This window comes from Vigna umbellata, chromosome 2, assembly GCF_029865625.1.
Source record: "Vigna umbellata cultivar VRB3 chromosome 2, Vumbellata_1.0, whole genome shotgun sequence".
NCBI lineage: Eukaryota > Viridiplantae > Streptophyta > Magnoliopsida > Fabales > Fabaceae > Vigna > Vigna umbellata.
This window is the reverse complement of record NC_142166.1, coordinates 50,908,113-50,929,788: the sequence shown is the minus strand read 5'-3', so window position 1 is coordinate 50,929,788 and position 21,676 is coordinate 50,908,113. Positions and strand designations below refer to the sequence as shown.

General features: G+C 32.0%; 2 protein-coding genes across 3 annotated transcripts; one reads left to right on the top strand and one right to left on the bottom strand.

Moving 5' to 3' along the window:
- Window positions 1-2,191: 2,191 nt before the first annotated feature.
- LOC124826870 (putative HVA22-like protein g) lies at window positions 2,192-4,996 on the bottom strand. Of its 2 annotated transcripts, none has more exons than XM_047299814.2 (7): window positions 4,817-4,996; window positions 4,229-4,261; window positions 4,017-4,115; window positions 3,869-3,925; window positions 3,691-3,754; window positions 3,386-3,595; window positions 2,192-2,714 (listed from the first exon to the last, which is right to left on the bottom strand). In XM_047299814.2, the coding sequence occupies exons 3-7, from the start codon at window positions 4,112-4,114 to the stop codon at window positions 2,349-2,351; spliced, it is 795 nt and encodes a 264-aa protein (XP_047155770.1). In that variant the 5' UTR covers window position 4,115; window positions 4,229-4,261; window positions 4,817-4,996; the 3' UTR covers window positions 2,192-2,348. The 2 variants fall into 2 exon arrangements, with proteins under 2 accessions (XP_047155770.1, XP_047155769.1); XM_047299813.2 differs by having other exon boundaries at window positions 4,221-4,261; window positions 4,817-4,995.
- A 7,972-nt stretch (window positions 4,997-12,968) lies between these two features.
- GH9B5 (glycosyl hydrolase 9B5) lies at window positions 12,969-20,393 on the top strand. The gene is made up of 6 exons (XM_047299817.2): window positions 12,969-13,565; window positions 13,772-14,055; window positions 14,741-15,178; window positions 15,651-15,798; window positions 19,526-19,692; window positions 19,768-20,393. Exons 1-6 carry the CDS (start codon window positions 13,346-13,348, stop codon window positions 20,098-20,100), a joined length of 1,590 nt encoding a protein of 529 aa, XP_047155773.1. The 5' UTR covers window positions 12,969-13,345; the 3' UTR covers window positions 20,101-20,393.
- Window positions 20,394-21,676: the final 1,283 nt, after the last annotated feature.

Genomic DNA, 21,676 nt, shown 5'->3' with positions numbered 1-21,676 from the left:
TGTAATTCATTACAATTTCTTCGCCTGATTCTCGTTAGTAACAGTTGCTTCCTACAAATTGAGTATAGGCTCATTCATCTCCAACACTAGAATCCAGAAGCATATAGTGTCAAACATTACTGGATATATTTTGTGTATGCATAATTAGTTTCTAACCTTTGAGAGTAATAAATCAAATTAGTCTGCTAGAATTTGTATCACTAGAACCTTATCAGTAATAAAGTTTCACTCTATTTATATTTTAAAATATCATTAAAATAAAATTTTGGATTCACTAATTCAAAAATTATTCTTTTAATGCATTTAGGAATGAGTGTTCCGATATTTCGAAATCCAAAAATATATTCTAAATTTAAAAATATATTTTGAAATATAAAAAAAATTATAAAACATATGTTTTGAAAATCATTTCCAAATTTGAAAATAAATATCGGAACACCTGTTTGGATAATTCTTTCTTTTATGGTTACCTTCCTTTCTCTTTTTTTGTAACTCTCACCTCAAATCAAACAAAAATTTTCATTATTGCTTTTCTTTCTGTTTTCACTTCCACCTCAGGCCTGACAAATACAAAATATCAATGTGTATTGTTGTTGTACTATGTTTAATTATGCGTTTTTCAGAACCAATTATTTTATTTAGGTTCCAGTTCCTGGCAATTATCAAGTTTATCAAAGAGGTCATTGAGTAAAATTCATGTAAAAAAAATGTCTTGATGGAAGGGAGAGTGTAGTTCGAAGTTATTTGTACATAATGATCTTTTAACGGTTTTTTTAATACATCATTGAGATAACTTTTACTTTAAAAACTAATAATTATTTTATGAGTAAATATTCACACCATTCCAAAAGTTAAATATGTTGATAGATACATTTTTAATTAAATTTTTTATAAAAATCATTCTTAAAAATGTATTTTTCAAGTTTATTTAATCATATATAAATAAAAATGTCATTAATTATCAAATATCAATTCATTAAAAAGTTATATGCAGGTTTATAAATTTGTTAAGGATAAACAATGTCTAATAAGTATTAATAAATTTGTGTTTTCAATATAAAAAAAATTATAATCTTATTACAAAAAAATTATTTTGTTTGAGTTCCATCAATGTTAAATTAAATACATGTTTGGTCTTCAATATAATTATTAAATTTCTTTATTAAAGAAAAATGAACGTTAATATGTAGCTAACTTTTTATTTTTTATTTTGTAAATAGAAGGTTCTTATTGATTTCTTCAAAATTAATTGTATATTAACACTAATTTTCTCTTTAACAAATCTGTGATAATTATTAAGACATGTTCAATCATATTAATCACCAATAAAATTTAAACAAAATTAATAAAATTAAAGTTGTTATAATTTTTTTTTATTGAACTAGAAACAAATATATAAATAATTGTTGTTATCAACCAACTATTTATCCATATTTTAATACTAATTTACACAAATTTTAATAAAAAAAACTGGTACACCTACATGCAAAACATTTATCTCTCATGAATTAATTTAAATATTTCTTGGTCATTTCGTATTTAGAAAAAAAAATCATACATGATTTGCTAATCTTCGCTTTTACAGACTACTGTAGTGTCTAAAATCTTGATCATTAACGTGACATAAATATGTGATACCAACACAAAAGACCTAATATCTTTACTGTCAGACGAAAGGACTACACTCTCATGTTACAAATAATACATGAAATCCTTAGTACATGCACAAGAAAAAAAAAAGACTACATATACATCACTGCATACAATTTAAGAAGTCATCAAATATCCTTACTAGAACATTCATCCTTGGAAAGAGCCCATTGTTGGCACATCGTTGGGGGCACGCCAAAAATTTGAAGTTTGTTTCCTTCATTATTACATAGAAATTCACAACACTAAGTGCGACATGGAAGGATCACATGCAACCTAGTAAATGTACACTTTTCCATAGCTGCAACTTGTTTAATAATTTATTTGGCGATCAAACTTATAAACAAGACAATAAAATAAAACTATACGTATAATTCTTTAAATAAGTTACCATGCTTGATATTTTAAAAATAAACAATATATAAAATATTCGTTTTTTTTCGTTTTATATATTTACAAGTAGAATATAAAGTGGAAGAAAATAGTCAGTATGTTAGAGAAATAAAATGAGCATTTATACTTTTTTTCGTCTAACAAGGAGTTAAGAATGATAAGATCTGGTAAAAAAATTAGAATTATTCGTAAGAAAGAAAAAAAGCAATAGATGGAATGAAGCTGAGGCAAGTGATTTACATAAAATTTTACAATTGGACACCCACCATTGTTTTTTCAGGCTAAAAGTTGAAACTGTTGATGTCCTAACGGATTCCAGCCGATCGATTGTTTCTAAGTCTAGCTCGTGTTACCCTAATACTTTCTTCCATTATGGTATCTTCCAAGGGAGGGTTCTCATCTGCATTTGCAGAAGAGGATGAAGGTGCTATTGCTACATTCTGCATTGACTCTTCCTCGGCAGGTACGGATTGGTTGGTATTTTCAGGCATAGAATTGGACTTCTGACTCTTTAAACTTGCTGCTACAGTAGAGGGTTCCTCTGCTGCTACTTTCTGGAGCTGACTTGATGTGTTAGAGGTAGCAGCTGGATCTTCAGCTCGTGGTTCTGTTACAGCCGCTGGTTGGCTATCAGTAGATGGGGGTTGACGCACCCTCGCAGTTGATGGTTGCTGTGAAATTGAAGAGATTTTAATGGGAGAAAGGCCATGGAGATGACGGCATTTGATACCGCAAAGAAAAACCGTAATTAACTTATTTTGGAAAAATAATCACTTTTCTCACCCTACTCTTTTTTTTTAAAAAAAGCTTTCAAATAATATGCCAGATTAACAATACTCTTTCCAGATACGAACTAATCAATCAAATATCAAATAATGCTGCAGAAATTGGAGATAATTGATCAATATGACAACATGGAAAGCACTAGCACCAGCACCATTGTAAAGCAATCCTTTACATTTGCAAAATATATCTCCCTCCTATAATAATAGTATTAACTGCCATTAGATGAATTCGGTATAGGCATGCACATCTATATATAGTTACGTCACACATGTCAAAATATGTGTGTGCGCGTGTGTCCTGGAATTAAACAACATAAGAATGAAGGGTAAGCAGAGCAAACCAAGTTCGTGGTTTGGAAAGCTTATTTCTCAAGTAATTTTTTTTCCCAAAAGTTATAAGAAGTTGACAAAAATACGATCCGATGCTTTCTCCAGAATATGCAGAATCAAGCAGATACGAAGTCTGATGATATAGAAAAAGTATAAAAGTATGTGCACAGAAATTTCAGTATAGCCGATTATAAAAGTAGACCAGCCAAGATAAGCTCAACAACTACCTGAGTAGGGCGTGGCGAAGTTGTTGATTGGGCTGCAACATACTGCAAAATGTCAAATACTCTAGTCTGGCCATAGGTAGCAACTTTTTGCCAATACAAAACTGCGATGTCTCCTGCCCTTGTCCTTAGTTCCAATAAGTTGCGATCAATTTCTGGCTCATGTTTTGCAACATACGGTCTAAAGAAAGAATCGTACACATATGTTGTTCCCTAACACAGGTAATGATATCAAATTCAACCATCAAGTTGAAGAGAAACAAATAATGGAGCAATACAAGATTCCACCATAGTAGTTAATTTCATACCTTAGTTTTCGGGTACCACAAGTATATGAAAAATGCCAACTTAGCTTCACTATACATTGGGACCCTTCAAGAAAAATAAGCTGCTTATTTAATAGGAAAGCACACTAAACTTTTTCTTTTTATAATCACAGAAAAGGCATAGCATTCTCTGCATCCATTAAAAGATACTATCCATTACCAAGAAATAAAAGTATCACCAATCCTCTCACATATTGTCAAAACAGCTACCAAAATCCTGCAACACAAGGGTGTACAAAAAGAATTCAATATTGCATTTACCAACAGCTATGTACAAGTTTTACACCAATGGTGGATAAGCAATCTACCAGTACTGGCACCAAAAGCGAAGCTGTTCAATTTCTGGTCTATTCTTTTCAACTGCCTTATAGCACTCATAGGCTGGGAAGGCATAGCCAAAAACCATCCTATCAACAAGTAGATGAAAATATACAAATTCAATAAATCTTGAGAAATAAAGAAAAACCGCATCATACAAAAACGGCCAGAGATTTAGTAAAGCATGAACATACACAAGTACCCTCGTAATAAAAGATCCTATCATTGTGTATCCCTGCCATGGAAAAGAAAAAAAAAAGATAATTGGTTAAGTCAATCAAGATAGCTTCCAAGACTTCCCAGAGACTGAAACTGAAGAAGAATTGTCAGTCTAAGATATACCCATCTCTAATTAAAATTGCTTTAATATGAGAGAAAACGCACAAATTTAGTTACAACGAATTTCATTTCAAAGAGGATTAAGCATAAAACTAGGTTCAACACAAGTTAAAGCCGTATATTCACATAACGCTAGGCTTCTCAATGGGAAACATCACTTTGTGCAGCGCAAATTGAAACCAAAGCCAAACGAGGTCCATGAAGTACACAACAATCGGTTGCGTGCTGATTTAGATTGAAATTGTAAACACACGTGGAAGCTGAGAAAAACGGGTTTCGTTTGCGTTGTTGACTCCAAACAACACACAATTCGAATTAGGGCGAAGTAAAATAAAGATCGGTTTGCAACATGGAACTCAAGAAGAAGGACGCTAACAACAACATGAAAGAGAACCTTGTTGAATTTAATGTACCCTTGGGAAAATAAAATGGAGTGAGAAAAGTGTAATACCTGTCTGGTGTGAGAGAAAGAAGGAAGAATCGTGTATAATCCGAAAATGAAATGAGTTTATAGAGAAAGCAAAGAATGTGACGAGAAGTGAAGAAGGAGGAAGAGAAGTTGAGAAATGGAGCCGTTTGATTTTGTGCTTAATTTGTAATTTCTTCGATTCCTGTTGATGAATATATACATGTACATATACATACGGCGGATACTCTTCTCTACTCTACGCTCTACGCTCTAACTTAACCCAACCATGGATTTGGGTTCACTGTGGCCTTCTATACGCTCCTTCACGCCTCTCACTTTCATCATATAATAATGATAAATTAATAGTTATGTATTAGTAAAGAAATGTGAAAAGATTAAATTAAAATTTAATTAACATAATTGATAAATATACAATGATAATATTTTTTTTCTTCAAACATACTTTCGTTTAATGGTTCATAAACCAATTTCCCAAAATACAGTGAAACATTAAAGCGAGATATGTTTTCAGTTACACAAACGATATTGAGATTGAACTCATAATTAATTATCCGAAGGAATAATACTTAATACTTTCGTTAGGTAAAATAAGGAACAATATTTCTTTTGATAAATAACACTGATTAAACTATAAAGTTAATTTTACTAATAGTACATGGAAATTAAACTCTTCATACGACTTTGCAAGACTGTATGTGTGTTATTATAAGGGAAGTTTCTGAGTTTTTCACGAAGTAATTATTGTCCAGATTCATATATTTTACAAAACTCTGATATTTCATATTTTCATTCGTAAAAAATTGACTGTGTTTAAAATAACTTGTTGGATGAATTTAGTAGACTCTATAGAGAGATGATGAATGGTAATGTCTGATTATTCATCATTGTGATACTTACAGAAGTTGATAATGGAACATCCACTCATGGTCCCATTAGTGATAAGTGCTTTCTCTTCGTTATCTATCCATCCATGGTGCTTGTGTTTTGTCAACCACAATAAGGGTCAAAGGTAATAGTAATATAAGAGATATATGGTGAATTGATTACAAATATTGCGACATGAAAGCATATTTGCCCTCATGAGTTAAATGTGAAAACCTAAAAGCAAGGGAACTTTATGAAATTGTATTATATATAATTTTTATTTATTTTTTATATAACATCTCATTTAATAATATATAATATTATAAATTTTTATAATACATATATTTAAACAGAAGTAATATCAAATATTAATATAATTATTTATTTTAATAATTCTAATAATACAGTATATGTCCATAATATTAAAAACTATTCAATTTTTTCAAAAGAAAATAAACTATGCAATCAAGTGGTTAAAACTAAATCACTTTAGTGTATTTTCGTCTTTCATACTAAAGATATATTATTACAAATTTCGTTATTTACTTGCATTGTATGTATGTGATCATCGCAAAAGAACAGCAAAAGAAAAAAACATGATAAGTTGGTGCACAGAAGAAACATCATAAATGAGATGAATCATATCAAATGCAAGATAAACATTTATAAAGTACTAAAAACTCATAAAAGAAAAGATAACAGTTGACTCTAGACTTAATTATCCTGATACATGTTTTTAATATTGAGTTTCACGGTAGATGTGTTCTTCTAGTAATATTTATACTTTTCATAGCCATAAACAAAGAGATTATTACCCTACTAATCACAATGTTAGTCTCCTTCGCACTTAGAACTAAAATTACCTGCAGTGCAAGATGGCGCTCAATGGGGTCATGTCATCACTTAATAGCACCAAATCATTATTACTCAATAATGAAAAGGGACACTCAATAGTCTTTATCAAAAATGCTTCGAGACTTGCACCAAGCTTGCGCTAAACCAATATTGTTATATTTGTGATTTAAGTGAAATGAAACTTAATCAATTGCCCAATTTGGTAATTATATTTCAAGAGAAATGATTCAAGAGAGTTTTTATATCTTAAACTCATTTGAACAATTATTCAACTCTTTAGTTTTCTCAATCATAATAAATAAACCACCATAAAAAAACTCAATTAAATTATCAAACCATTCAATTCAATTCCAAACACAACATGAATCAAATTCAACACATACAATTTTCAATCAAAATATACAACTCACATGCAATAAAACAACTAGTTTCCCTTACTTGGAAGATAATCAAACAACTCAATGATAATTAAGTTTTATTATTTTAAACCAATTATCAATTATAAAACATCATATTTTATAATCTTATTTTATAAATACAAAATGTAAAAAACAACTCAGAACAATATCAACACGTAAAGAAGACATTTTTTCTAAAATCAAACATGATTATATCTATAAAAACTAAAGATATTGAACTGTTTATTTTACACTATAATTTTGGACACTTGTTTAAGAGGACAATACTTTTATTTTCACCATGTTCTATCAACTGATTTTTCGTATTTGTTTTTTTATTACATAATAATTTGTACTTACAACTCATGAGATTTTTTTTAATATTTTAAGAAATTTTCAAATTAATTATATTTTTTTGTTATTATCTCACTATCTTTGGATTTATTTTATAATATTTTATATTGAGTTATCATAAAAAGAATTTGTAATCTAATAAACCTTGAGATTGTTTGTCTAAAGGCCGTTATGGTATCTTGATGAATTTGAGGTATAGATTGGTTGCTCCCTGAGTGGATGTTCTTATGCTTCTGTCGAATAATTATCAGTATTGTTTATATTATTATTGGTATTAATATTATTATTATGTTTGTGTTATATTATTTATGTCACTATTATTATTAGTATTAATATTAGTATTATTTGTATGACTATTATTAGTATTATTATTAGTTTTAATATCATTATTAGTTCTATTATTTGAATTAAAATTGGTATTAGTATTAATATAATATTGGTATTAGTATTGCTACTAACATTATTATTATTTTTATAATAACAATAAATTATTATTATCATATTATTACTTTATTATTATTATTATTAGCATCAACATTATTAGTATTAATATTTTATTTTTATTTAGTAATATTATTATTATTATAATTATAATAATTATTATTGTTATTATTATTAAAACTGATATTATTATTATTATTATTATATTAGTAGTAGTATCATTTGTATTACCGTTATTATTTTTATTATTAATATTATTATTATTATTAGTAGTAGTAGTAGTCGTCGTCTAATTTTTATGTCATAAATTTACGAACAATACCAACAAAAAATAAGCTAAAGTGTTTCATTTAATATAATATTTAATTAAACAGTCTAATTCTAACTTTTTATCATTTAAGAATATTATTTTATAATTTAACACAAAGAAAATCATAAATTGATATTATTTTTTATCTTAATATTTATCATTCTAAAAAATAATAATAATACGTCTAATTCTATATACCAATATTTTTTAATATATTTTTTCTGTCAATATCTACATGTAGTGGTATTATTATCATTAATAGGATTATTATTATTAGTATATAATTCATTTCTATTATCAATATTGATATTATTAAATATATTTTCTATAATCCATTATTTTAGCATAAAAATCAATATTAAAATAATATTATTTATTTTTAATTATATTATTATTATTAAATAGGGTTAAATATGTTTTTAGTCCCTAAACTATTGGTCGCTGGTGTTTCGAGGACTAAAACGAACGTTTCGAAAAGAATGAGGACCAAATTGTACCTTATTTTGAAAGAGAGACGAAAACCATAAATGACCAATAGTTTAGGGACTAAAAACATATTTAACCCTTATTAAATATATATGATTAAATAATTAATTATTTTCATACAATAAAACTCTTTATTTAAATATTATATTTATAACTATAATAGTTATAACACTTAAATCTAGTTATATAAAAAAAGTTATTTATTTAAATATAATGATAATATGAATTTTCTTAACAAAAAATTTAAAACAACCAAAACAAAAAACACGTCATGCGCGTACGCAAGAGTTAAAACTAGTTTAGTAATTAAAATTTCCAACAAAAAACAGTTTGCAATTAAAATAAACAATGCTACTGGAGAGGTAACTTGTTTTTAATTATTTACTCAAATTAAAAGTAAATTTATGTATGTGAAATTTGTTTGGGATTTTGTGTGTGAATGTGCTCTTGATTGGTACTTTGTTTAGGAACATTCTAATCAAATTGTATCACCCATATAACATGTTAATGGTTAGTTTGAGAGTTTTATTTTGTTTCTTTAGCCTCTCTGAATTTTAGTGGATGAATTTAGAAGAAAGAATAAATGAATTTAGGAGAATTTGATACTTAATTATTATTTATTCTAGGAGATTTAAACGTGAGTGATTGTGAATTTGAGAATAAAGTTTATAAAACTCAATATAAGATTTTAAAATTTGATCGATATATGACACATGAAAAATGGTTTAATTGGTAGAAATTAAAGATTATTAAAATATCTTAATAAAAATAATATAAAATAATAATAGTTAATAATATATATATTTATTAAAATTATTATTAGAAGAGAAAAATAATTTTTTTATTATGTTTATTATTATTGTTATTATGTTGGTTATTATTGTTGTTTTTTTGTTTTCAACTTTTTTATGAACGAATATCAAATACAATCACACATGATCATAAATAAAAAATGTAGGGATTATATAGATATTTGATGGTGAATTTTAAATCTGCACTGATCAAAGATTGAAAAATTCATTTATCATGCAATTATTTGCTTTCAATAGCTCATAAATCTTTTAAAACGAACATAAAATCAATTCAAAATCCGTTTTAGGCAATTAATATTAACAAAAATATACTTGAAAACAAACACAATGTTAATGTAGAATTTGGTCAATCAGTTGCTCGTTTTGTAACCATGTCAAAACTTTAGTTGAGAAGACAGGAGAAGGTAGTTTCGTTGATATCCATGGATCAAATGATTTTTTTTTAATATATATATATAAATTTGTTTCCAAAATGTGTCTCATGATACCTATTTGTTAATCTTATGATTAGATGTGTTAATTTGGTCTTTCTCACATAAAAAAGATTATAAGACTAAAATATTCTTAAAAGGTTAGGATTAGAAAAGCTTAAAATAAAGTTTCCATTGAAAAAGATTATAAGACTAAAATATTCTTAAAAATTTTATAGGACAAGTCCATTATATTAAACACATTTTTTTAAAAAAAATTCATTTTAAATAAAAAAAATACAATTAATTTTTATTTATCGTAAATATAAATATTCAAAATTTGTTAAAAAAATTATATACAAACATTTTAGTTAGACTATTACATATTCAAATATGTAACTAATTGAATATATTTAATTTTCTTTAACTTACTAAACCTATTTTAAAACTATATAAAATAATCATTTAATTTTATTATACAAAATTCTTTTCCCGAATTAAAAAGTAAATAAAACATCTCAATTTGAAAGTTTAAAATAGTAATTTATGAATAATAAATTTATAGATTGTTTTATTATATGCTGTCTATTGTTTTTTTAAATAATAATTTATGAATTATAAGTTTATAAATTTTTTTATTATGTTATTTTTTTCCCTCTTTTTTAATGCAGATATTAAATTTATACTTAAATTTTATTACTTATTAATTTTTTAATTATATAAATATATATGTATAACTTTAATTGGAAAGCCTCAAATATATAATTTTAAGTGGAAAGCCTCAAATTATGTTTTTAATAATTCAGTTTTAAATGCTTCAAAACAGTTTAGCAAGCTTGAGTATTGTTCAGTTTGATTAATTTTTATTATTTTGTAACCGAGTTCAATTTAAATTAAACTAATTTTTCAATTTAAAATAAATTTTCACAGTTAAGTTCAAACCGAATCATCGGCCCACACTATAGCATTCAAACATTCATACTTTATTACATCAATTTTTACTTAAAATGTCTTATTATACGACAAGGGAGTCTTAAGAACCAACATTTTCTTTTGACAAAACTCTTAGTCATGTCAATTAGAAAATCCTTGTCTAATAATTGTTCTAGACTTAACAACTTTATTTAATTTCGTATGTACATGACATCATAAATGAAGGATTGTTTACCATCCTCCCTTTTGATTACGACTTTATATCCAGCAAATATGTTGCTTCAAATATTAACTAGAAAATAATTTACAAAACAATATCATGTTATATATAGGCTTAATTACCTACTTAGTTTCTATGTTCGAAGGTAATTTGCTGTTTAGTACCCGGTTTTAAAAATGTAGGCATTTGATATCTATGTTTTGAAATTTGTATCAATTGAATCCTACCCACTTAACGCCGTTATAATTGATAACGTTTTTCTGACTGTGTATGTGATTTGTGCAATCAATTGCGTCGTGGCAATGACGTGGCAGGCTGAATTGGGAATTTGAAATGGGGTTACATTTTTTTAAATTAACCCTAACTACCCACCACCCACGTCCCAGCCGCCGCGAGAGGATCCTCTACCTCATTCGAAGTTTCGCCGGCGACGCTAAGCACCACCAGGACCACTGCCGGCGATGCCGTTCACGCCCGTCGGAGCAGTTCTGGCCGCCGCCTCCTCCAAGCAGACCGCCGCAAGTTGCTTCTGGTCTCTCTCCTTCTCTTTTCACCTCGACCCAGCCACCCGTGCCACCACCTCTTGCGTCGTCGGCAAACCCCAAATACCACCGGATCCGTTCCCAACCGCGACGCAGTCAGCCTTGGAAGCCGCCGCCGATTGACTCTCCCCTTCTCCTTTATCTATTTTCTGTTTTTGTGTTTGGCTATGATGTTGGTTGATGATTGTGATGTTGGCTGTGAGACGGTGGAAGGGAAATCACGGGTGTTGGAGGTGATTGAAGAAGATGAAGACGTTAGGCGCAGCAATAGAGATTCCAACCTTCGTTCCTTTCCCCCGCCAGTCGTAACAGCCTCAACAAACATAACCCTCCACTACACCTATCATCCCTCAAAATCAACATTGATGCCCCATTCGCATGCCCCTTTCACTATCCAGATTTTGACACTCACGGCTACTTCCAATCACCTTTTTCCCCACTCCCAATCCTCATATCCTATTCGCCTTCCCCATGAATCCGTTTCTCAACTCTAATCATCATTTTCTCATAATCTAATCAGCACCCAGAAACCTTCAAAATCGTTAACAGAAGCATCCAAGTAAACAGAAGCATCCAGGTAGGAAAACAGAGAATGAATAAACCAAATCCTAAACCAATCAGTAATTAAAAAAGAAAAAAGAAGAATATCGGAAGGAGGAGAGTGATGCCGTGGCGGCTTGCGGTGGTTGGCCTCACTGGGGGTGGTGTCGGCATGGCACAGAGGGGTGAGAGTCCCTCTCTCGCACGCGAAGAGGTGGAGAAGAGAAGGAGCTGATTGGAGCTTGGGCCGACACGGGCTCTGGCGGTGCGCGACGCCACGGAGGAGGAAGTAGTGGTGTGGACTGGAACAGAGGCTGGGTCGCGGCGACCAGTTAGACAGACGCGGCGGTGAGCCTGCGGAGAGAGTAAGAGACCTTGGGTCTCCGGAGAGAGGGTGAGCTGAGGGAGTGAGCTTACGGGAGAGTTCAGTCTTGGAGGAAGCCAGTCTTGGAGGAAGCCTGTCACGTCAAGTCACTTAAGCCACCTCATTGCCACGATTGCACAAATCACATACACAGTCAGAAAAACATTATCAATTATAACGGCGTTAAGTGGGTAGGATTCAATTGATACAAATTTCAAAACATAGGTATCAAATGCCTACATTTTTAAAACCGGGTACTAAACAGCAAATTACCTCCGAACATGGGGACTAAGTAGGTAATTAAGCCTTATATATATTCTATTGCAAAAATATGTTAAATGAAACTAAAATTGAGAAAGGGTGAAATCGTGGCCGTTGCTTAGCAACGCATTCATGTTGATTAAAGATGAAGCAAAACGAATGGTTGATGGTGGTTGCATCAGATGGAGGGTCCCTCTCACTCCACACCAGACTACGTCCCTCCGTTCAATTCAATAACTAACAACAAAAGCCCACCGACGCAGCTGGCATCACATCACTCACATGTTGACTATCCTTTTACCTTTATACCCTCAATCCCACCGACACGACCCTCTTTTCACATAGGCATTCTCGTCATTTAGCAAACAAAAAAGACAAAAGTCACACCGCCAACGGTACCTAACCTACCACTCAATCCACTGCCAAATGCTTCCTCCCGCGAGAACAACACTCTTCGCCGTTGCTATTTCCGCTCCATTTTCTTAACCCTCACCGTATCGGGTCGGGTCAACAGATTTGTGAATACGGCTCCACAAACGGAAACAGTAAACCAGGTTGTTGGTGTTGTTCTGTCCGAAACCGAACCTCATTCCAAAGATAGCGATTGTCATTGCCAGAAGGAGAAGCATTGCGTTTTAGAAACTGATACCGTGAGCGACAACAATGCTTCGCGTTAGGGTTTGATTATATAACGCAGATCGAGGCCCTGAACTGTGTGGTGAAGCGCATTTTGCAATTTCAATAATATTAATGATATAAAATGGGAGAAAAATCGAAGTCCAAAGGAGGGTGTTGCGGTTGGTTCATCGCATTTGTCGTTCTGGCCATCGTCGTCGGTGCTATTGTTTTTACCGTCAAGAAGAAATTCGGTCATTCCGGTTCTGATAAAGCTGCTCCAGTTCCCGGTCCCCCTGGCGCCGTTGATCAAAAATACGCCACTGCACTAAAAACCTCACTGCAATTCTTCGATGTTCAAAAATGTATTTCATTCTATCACCTTTTTGACGTCTTTCTCTGTTTTTTATTTCAATATCTCACAATGTGGTTCTTAATGTATATTAATGAAGGCATCAGTGGTATGCTAATGCCAGATTATTAATTTATTCGACTCTTTAGTTTCTATTAGCGATTATTCTATAGGTGTTATTGTTGTCGGTTAACAATGGCGTTCCCTCGTGTCATGCAGCTGGGAAGTTAGTCGACAATAAAATACCTTGGAGAGGGGATTCGGGTCTTAAGGATGGGAGCCAAGCGAAGCTGGATCTCACAAAAGGAATGTATGATGCTGGGGATCACATGAAATTTGGTTTGCCGTTGGCATATACGGCGACGGTGTTGTCGTGGGCCATTCTGGAATATGGAGATCAAATGGATCACGTTGGCCAGTTAGACTCGGCTCAAGATTCGCTCAAGTGGATCACTGATTATCTCATCAATGCTCACCCTTCTGCTGATGTTCTTTACATTCAGGTTTATGTCTTTTACAACTTCGATTTTATGGTACCTATCTGTGCACGTTAGTTAGTCTGCATATGAAAATGCATATATTTATTGTCTTTTCTGTGTGGGTACTCTCCATTATTCTTGGAGTGTTTTTTGTGGTAAAACTATAGGACTTTTTCTTTTTTAATCCTCACCTGACTAAAAGATTTGACTTTGATCTATTCAGTGCTAGAGATTTACACAATAAGTTAGCTATGTTTTGCCAGCTGTTTGAGAAACGATTTAAAGTTGTAACTAGAAGTGTCAAATATTTATTAGTTCCGATGGTGATGTAACATGTTGTTTCCTTACAGAGAAAAACTGCTACATTTGCAGTTATTGAATTAAAAAAATCTATATTGTTGTTCTTCAAGAATCGCCTTTATATTGGAAGGTTATTGGTATGCTTGTGGTATTAATCCTATGACATGACAGGCCATGTAATTAGATAAGGGATTTTGTACAGGGCAGGCTATCAATTTTAGATTTTGGGACTCCCTTTCTTTGTTGTATGTGCGTATGACGATTGAATAACTCTCATTACTCCTTTTACTTTTCATGTTCAGCCACTTCATTTTTTTTGTTTTGTGCATTAGGACTATCAAGCCTTTAACAACCTATTTTTAGGTTAACCTTTTCTAACTTCTTTGACGTATTAAAACCACCACGGCAGGTGGGTGATCCTGTTGCAGATCACAAGTGTTGGGAAAGACCAGAAGAAATGACTGAAGCTCGACCACTCACACAAGTGAATGCATCTCATCCTGGATCAGACATTGCAGCAGAAACTGCAGCTGCCATGGCCTCAGCATCTTTGGTCTTTAAAAAGTCTGATTCTTCGTATTCAAGCACACTCCTCAAGCATGCAAAACAGTTGTTCACTTTTGCTGACAAAAATAGGGGATATTATAGTGAGAGTATACCTGAAGTTCAGACATATTATAACTCAACTGGATATGGTGATGAGCTTTTATGGGCTGCTAGCTGGCTCTATCATGCTACGGGTGATGATTCTTACCTTGAGTTTGTGACTGGCCAAGATGGAGAAGACTATGCTGAATGGGGAAGCACAAGCTGGTTCAGTTGGGATAACAAGCATGCTGGAACTCAGGTATAAATAAAAGATAATGATAGATAGTAAAAATTTGTGTTTGCCAAAAAACTGAATAACACACTCCTCGAGTGATTTCTATGAAGCTCCCTCTGTTTGAACATGTCAATTTTCACGCAAACAATCTTCATACAGATCAATAGAACTCACTAGAAAAAGCTCAATCTTTTTCTCCAGTTTCCAATTTGTGAGTTGATTAACTGGGAAGGACAATCATTAGCGTTACAAGTGTTGCTATAGAGAATGGCTTTTCTGATTTTATTGCAACCTACGTACCTAGACATCATGCAGAAAAGACCCAATGACCGGCTTAAATTTCTGTCTTATGAACAGAATTGAGCTAAGTCAAGTCTTGTGCCGTTCAAGTGTTCTGGATCAAGATTCTAGCTAGATAATTATGATTTATAACTGTACAAAGCTGGCTTTTGCTATTCGCGTATGTTTCCTTAATAATTCAACATTGTTTGTGCAGGTTTTGTTAGCTAGATTAAGCTTTTTTAAGGCAAAGGGCATTTCAAATTCGTATGGCTCTGGGCTCCAAAGTTACAAGAAAACAGCCGAGGCTGTAATGTGTAGCCTTCTTCCGGATTCACCAACAGCCACAGAAAACAGAACAGAGGGTAATATTCTCCTTGAATGCTATATGATTGGATACGAATGGCTATAATCATACGTTTTTTCTCTCCCAGCTACGTATCATTTTTCACATCTTGACATCTTTGTTGGTTAAATGCCCGATTTCCCAATGCTCAAGCCTTCTATTTGAGGGATCTAGAAAGGGTCAAATGTTTCCAATCTTACACCATCAGCACCAGTCTGTTTGCAAAATTAGAACTTAGATTAGAATGCATCCTGGTTATTAAGATGCAACAGTAACGCTTCCCCAAGGTTCACCGTTAGGAAAATTGAGAGTTTCTGATTAACTAACTAAATTGAATTATAGGTAGATTCCTAATAATGGACATGTAGGCTATTTTTGTTGCTTGTGGTGTTGGAGTCAAGACATAAACACGCTGAATTCTGAATATAGATAGAAATAATTTGTTTTTTAGGCCTGATTTGAGTATAGACATAGGATTTCCCTAACACATCTAAGGTTTTCCCTTTACCAACCGTTTTCTCCTTACATGGGGTTTCATAGAAACACATGAAATAACAATTTTACGCCTTAGTTCCCTTTTACCAGTCTACAAACCAACTTTATTTCACATTAACAGTTGCATCATAATCTGTAATTACCTAATCCAAAATTATCATAAAAATAACTTCCCAATATTAAACTACGTTAAATCTTAACCTATGAATGCCTCCCAGTACACTATCAGTCCTGTCCTCGGGACTGAGATAGGGAAACTGTTTGTTGCTGATCAACATTTCAATTTGGTTTCATCAATTCAACCCTTTTGGATTTTTCTTGTTCTTCCACATCATCTTCCCCTAGGTTATCACATGTAACTTCCTTTCAAGACATCAATGAAGTGGCCCAAATGGTTGGCTACTTGGAAAATGACCCTTTCTCCTCCTTTTAACCTTCTTTTGAGTAGGTAAAAGCTATACCACAATTTTCAAACAATTTACTGCAAGCAAACACATTTGAACAATGTAAGGAAATTAGAAACTATTTTATTGATAACAATATACCAATAACATTCTCATCTCCTCTATTTGTTACAATCAATCTCTTTAAAATAAGAATATAAAAATATGTTGAAATGAACACGAAGATTCTAAAAATATTTTCTCCTAATCACTACTATGCATATATTGAGAATATTTTCATCCTAATAATCCCTTATTTATAACAACCCCCTTCAAGTTGGTAAGTGAATATTGATTATTTCCAATTTTCCTACAAGATTCTAGAATCTGCCCTAAGGAAAACATTAGTGGAAATGTCCATCATATGAAGTTTTATTGGGGAAATAGGTTGTAACCAAGACCTTTGCCAAAAGTATCCTTGATGAAATATCTGTCAATGCTAATATGTTTGGTTCTATTATGTTGTACTAGATTATGGACAATCTATATGGATGACTTGTCATCATAATACAATTGCATAAGGATGTCGAGCTTTGTTTTAGGGTTATTTACTATGATTTTCATCTAGAATCCTTCATGCATCTTGAGCAACGTCTCAAAATTCAGTTTTTGTACTAGAACGAAATACTCTATTCTGTATTTTGCTTTTTTGAATTACTAGACTTCCTCCAAGAAACATGCAACTCAAAGATGGATTTCCTGTTGCTAATAAAATCTGCATCAGTATATCTATCTTCAGGGTCAGTGTCTTTTTTCCTTAACGGTGATCCGTCTTGACTATAAGTATTGAAGAATTTTGTGAATTACTTGCATGTGTCTTTCCTTGGATCATGCATAAACTAACATACCGTATTCTACATAAACAATGTTTGGTCTTGTGTATGATAGATAAATAAGTTTTTCTACCAATCTCTAATAGTGGATCTTTCTTACAAGAGGACTCTCTTCAGTTCCAATTTTATGATTTCATTTAATTAGAGCATATGAGGTTCTACATAAAAAACTTGTTTTTTTTTTAGGATATTAAATACATATTTTCTTTGAGAGATGAAGCTCACCATTTTGGAATAAGAAATCTCTTTTCCAAGAAATTATTTGAGTTTTTCTAGGTCTTTTATTTCAAATTGGACCACCAAATTTTCCTTTAAAACTGATTTTTCTATTTCATCATCTCCTATCACAATCTTATCATCCACACTTATCAATAAGGTATGATTTATGAATAAGGTAGGATTTCCTTAAACTGTGGTTGTATCCTAAAGGAAACTATTGCTTTCGTAAATCACCCATGCTTTTGGAATTCACTTAACACCATATAAGGCCTTCTTTAGGAGACATACTTTGTTTCTTTCACTGAGTTTCAAATCCTAGCAGAATTTCCATGTAAAATTCTTCTAAAATTCCTAGAAGAAAGACATTCTTCACATCCAACTGGTGTTAGTCTCGATCAAAATGAGCTGCCAAAACAAGAAGAAGTTGAAAAGCATTCATGTTTGCTACCAGAGCAAGTTCTTGTAGTCAATTCCATAAGTTCGAGTATATCCCTGGGTAACCAGTTTAGTTTTTTGTTTATTGTTCTATTTGCATTATATTTCACTATAAATATTTCCCATGTTCAGTTTTTTTGTAATGCATTCATCTTTTCTCCCATGGCTGGAGTCCAATGTTTAGTTTTCATGGCTTCTTGAACTGAGGTAGGAATTTATGTGACATAACAATACAACTTCGATGTTTATTAAAGAGATTGTCATTGCAAGCATATTGAGAAATATGATGTTTAACACATTATCTTTTTCCCTTTCTTAATGCAATGGGTAAATTCTGAACAACATTTACCACCCCATTATTATCTTCAGGGATCCTTGCCTCTAAATCAAATAACTCTTCTTGCTCCGTAGTCAAAGTGGGTGGTTTCCTTCTTTGATGTTTTTTGCCAAAGAATTTGTCTTCTTCCTTAATGTGCATTGTTCGAACCCATTTACGGTGACTTAACCAGTGTGTAGTTTCCCTTTTTGTGCAAATGAAGGCCGTGGACACCCTGACCTACGGTTTAGTATTTTGAATTTCATAACACTTTTTTACATACTGACCAGCCATCCAGTTGAATCTCGCCCTTCGAAAGTGGGTACTTGTACTTGTACTGCTTTTTTAATTAAAAGATCTTGAATCCCCATCTAGAAAGCTCTATGAGGGAGTGTTGAAAACCCCTAGATCATTGGTTCACTAGTTCTCACCAGGCTAGAACTTCTTTCATGCTATTCTCTATTATTTGGCCCTTTATGCTAATCTAAATCCTTCTGCAATGGTGTATGGTATCCAAACTGTCGAAGCCTTTCCCTCATTTCTATAAAATATATGAATGTCTTGAATTTCATCTGCCATTTTTTCCCATCATCATTGTGGTGAGAATTGGCCTTTTAGCATCTCCTTGACACTCATTTCCTGTACATGCTTTTCCGATGCTTCTGCTCTAAAGTTATTGTTCTCAAGAAACAAATACACTGATTTCTGAATAAAGATAGAAACAATCAGTATTTTAGGCCAAATTTTAGTACGAACTCAAGGTTGCCCCCCAACACATACAGGTACAGGGCAGGGTTTTCCTGTAATAAGGAGTTTCCTCTTTCAAAACATAGAAAATAACAACCAGTTAGTACAGAATTATAACTGCTTGAACTTGGCCTATCATACGATAGTCATTGCTCCTGGATAAAAGTATTTTTGATATGTAAACGTTTGAAATTCATTTTTAGATTAATATTTCTATGCCATATGTTCTACAAATAAATTGGTACTTCTATATTACAGATGGTCTTATATGGGTGATCGAATGGAACTCTTTGCAACATCCTGTTGCATCTGCGTTCTTAGCTGTTATTTACAGTGACTATATGCTAACATCGCAGACACCAAATCTAAAATGTGATTCAGATTCCTTTACCCCATCAGATCTTCGAGACTTTGCCAAATCTCAGGTATGCATGCATTATTATTTGCACATCTGTTTGGTGTGATCCATGCTCAAATATAATTTATGTAATGCTTTTTAGGCTGATTACGTGTTGGGCAAGAATCCTATGGGTATGAGTTTTCTGGTGGGTTACGGCGATAAATTCCCGCAATTCGTGCATCATAGGGGTGCTTCAATTCCTGCCGATGCAAAAACTGGGTGCAAGGATGGTTTCCAGTGGCTTGATTCATCTGATCCAAATCCCAATGTAGCTACTGGAGCACTTGTTGGTGGACCCTTCAAGAATGGGACTTTCATTGATTCCAGGAACAATTCCATGCAAACAGAACCAAGCACGTACAATAGTGCTGTCATAGTCGGTCTCCTATCAAGTTTAGTCACCACGTCTTCTGTTGTTCAATCCTTTACCTAAGCTCCTCGATTGCACTTGTTGACATAGGTTTGTGTTTTTTGTAGCTTTTTATTCATTTCCCTATCCTGACAAATGGAAAGTGTTGTTAAAAGCATGAGACATAATATTGTAATGTAATGATGTGCTTGATTGTATGAGTGTAAATCATGAGGTTTGGATAGGTTTATCGTGTATATGTACTGGTGTAGTTTGCTTTGGCTTTATTAGCTCAGCAGGTGTGGAGCTATTTAGTTGTAGTTGTTCGTGGAACACATTTTCAAAATTTATTATTAATATCACTATTATTAGTATTACTTCTGCCATTATTCTTATCATTAGACTCTGATCATATTATTGATCTTTTGTTTCATTCTGTAGTACGAGCACTTTGTTTGACACAACCAACTCCCGACATGGTACATTTTGTTGGCATCTACGACTACCTAGTCCTAACGTTGTACATTATCACTTGCAGTGATCCCTTGTTGTTCAAAGAAGATTTGGGAGGAGAGGATATGATTGTACTTTTTTCATTCATTAATGGAAGAGTAACAACCTAATAAGAAGAAAATAATACTACTAGCTTACTTCACAGTACTGTGGTACACATCACCTCATGTTAAAATTGAAATGGTATCAACTGTAACTAGTGATGAAATCTGTACAATGGAGAGTGGTTTGTACAAGGATTGCGGATTATATGACTGGAATGTCCCATGTATTGGAACACAAAAGAAAATAAATACTTGATAATTCACTCTAATAATAGAATAAAAATGTATTAGTATATTAAGTTAAATAAAATACTAACATTTTGAATTATCAATATAGAAGAGACTCAAGTATCCTTAAGTTTTTCAACTGGTGTGATGCCATAATAATACGTTCATCAGTGTTGAATTCTCCTCCAAAGATCTAACATTTATACCGTCAAAAAGAATCAATGAAAATGAAGCTAGTAAAATGGAATTAGATCCTATAATGTTAGCATTTTTAATTAACAAAATCAAAATCCTAACTAAAATAAGTGAGAATATTTTAAAATTAAATAAATTATATGAACTTTTATTGCAGATTGTAGAGATTTTCATTTTAGAGAATTTTGACGAAAGCTCCATAGGTCTCCACCAGGACACAACTTGATCATTTTGAAATAAATAGTAATACAAACCTCAATTAAGAAAATATGTTAAATAAAGATAATCCCATAGCTAAATGAAAAAAAAAAATATTGATGAAAGCACGAGATTCAATTATTCTTATACACAAACGTATGAATGTTATGACCTTATAATTATATATATATATATATATATATATATATATATATATATATATATATATATATATTCTTTAATATACTATTCCAAAACAAACTATTTATTATTAAAATCACAAAGTCAGTCATAATTTTAAAATTTTGAATAACTTTAATTAATATTCCGACGCTGCTTACATAGTCAACAGTCAATCTAAAAGAACGGAAAAAAGCTGGATCGATGTGGTTTTTCAAAGTAAAGAAATGATGAAGAAGACGATGGCGGAGGTTCTAAATTCATAGATGGCGTAAGATGAAGTAGAAGCGGAAGTTAAAACG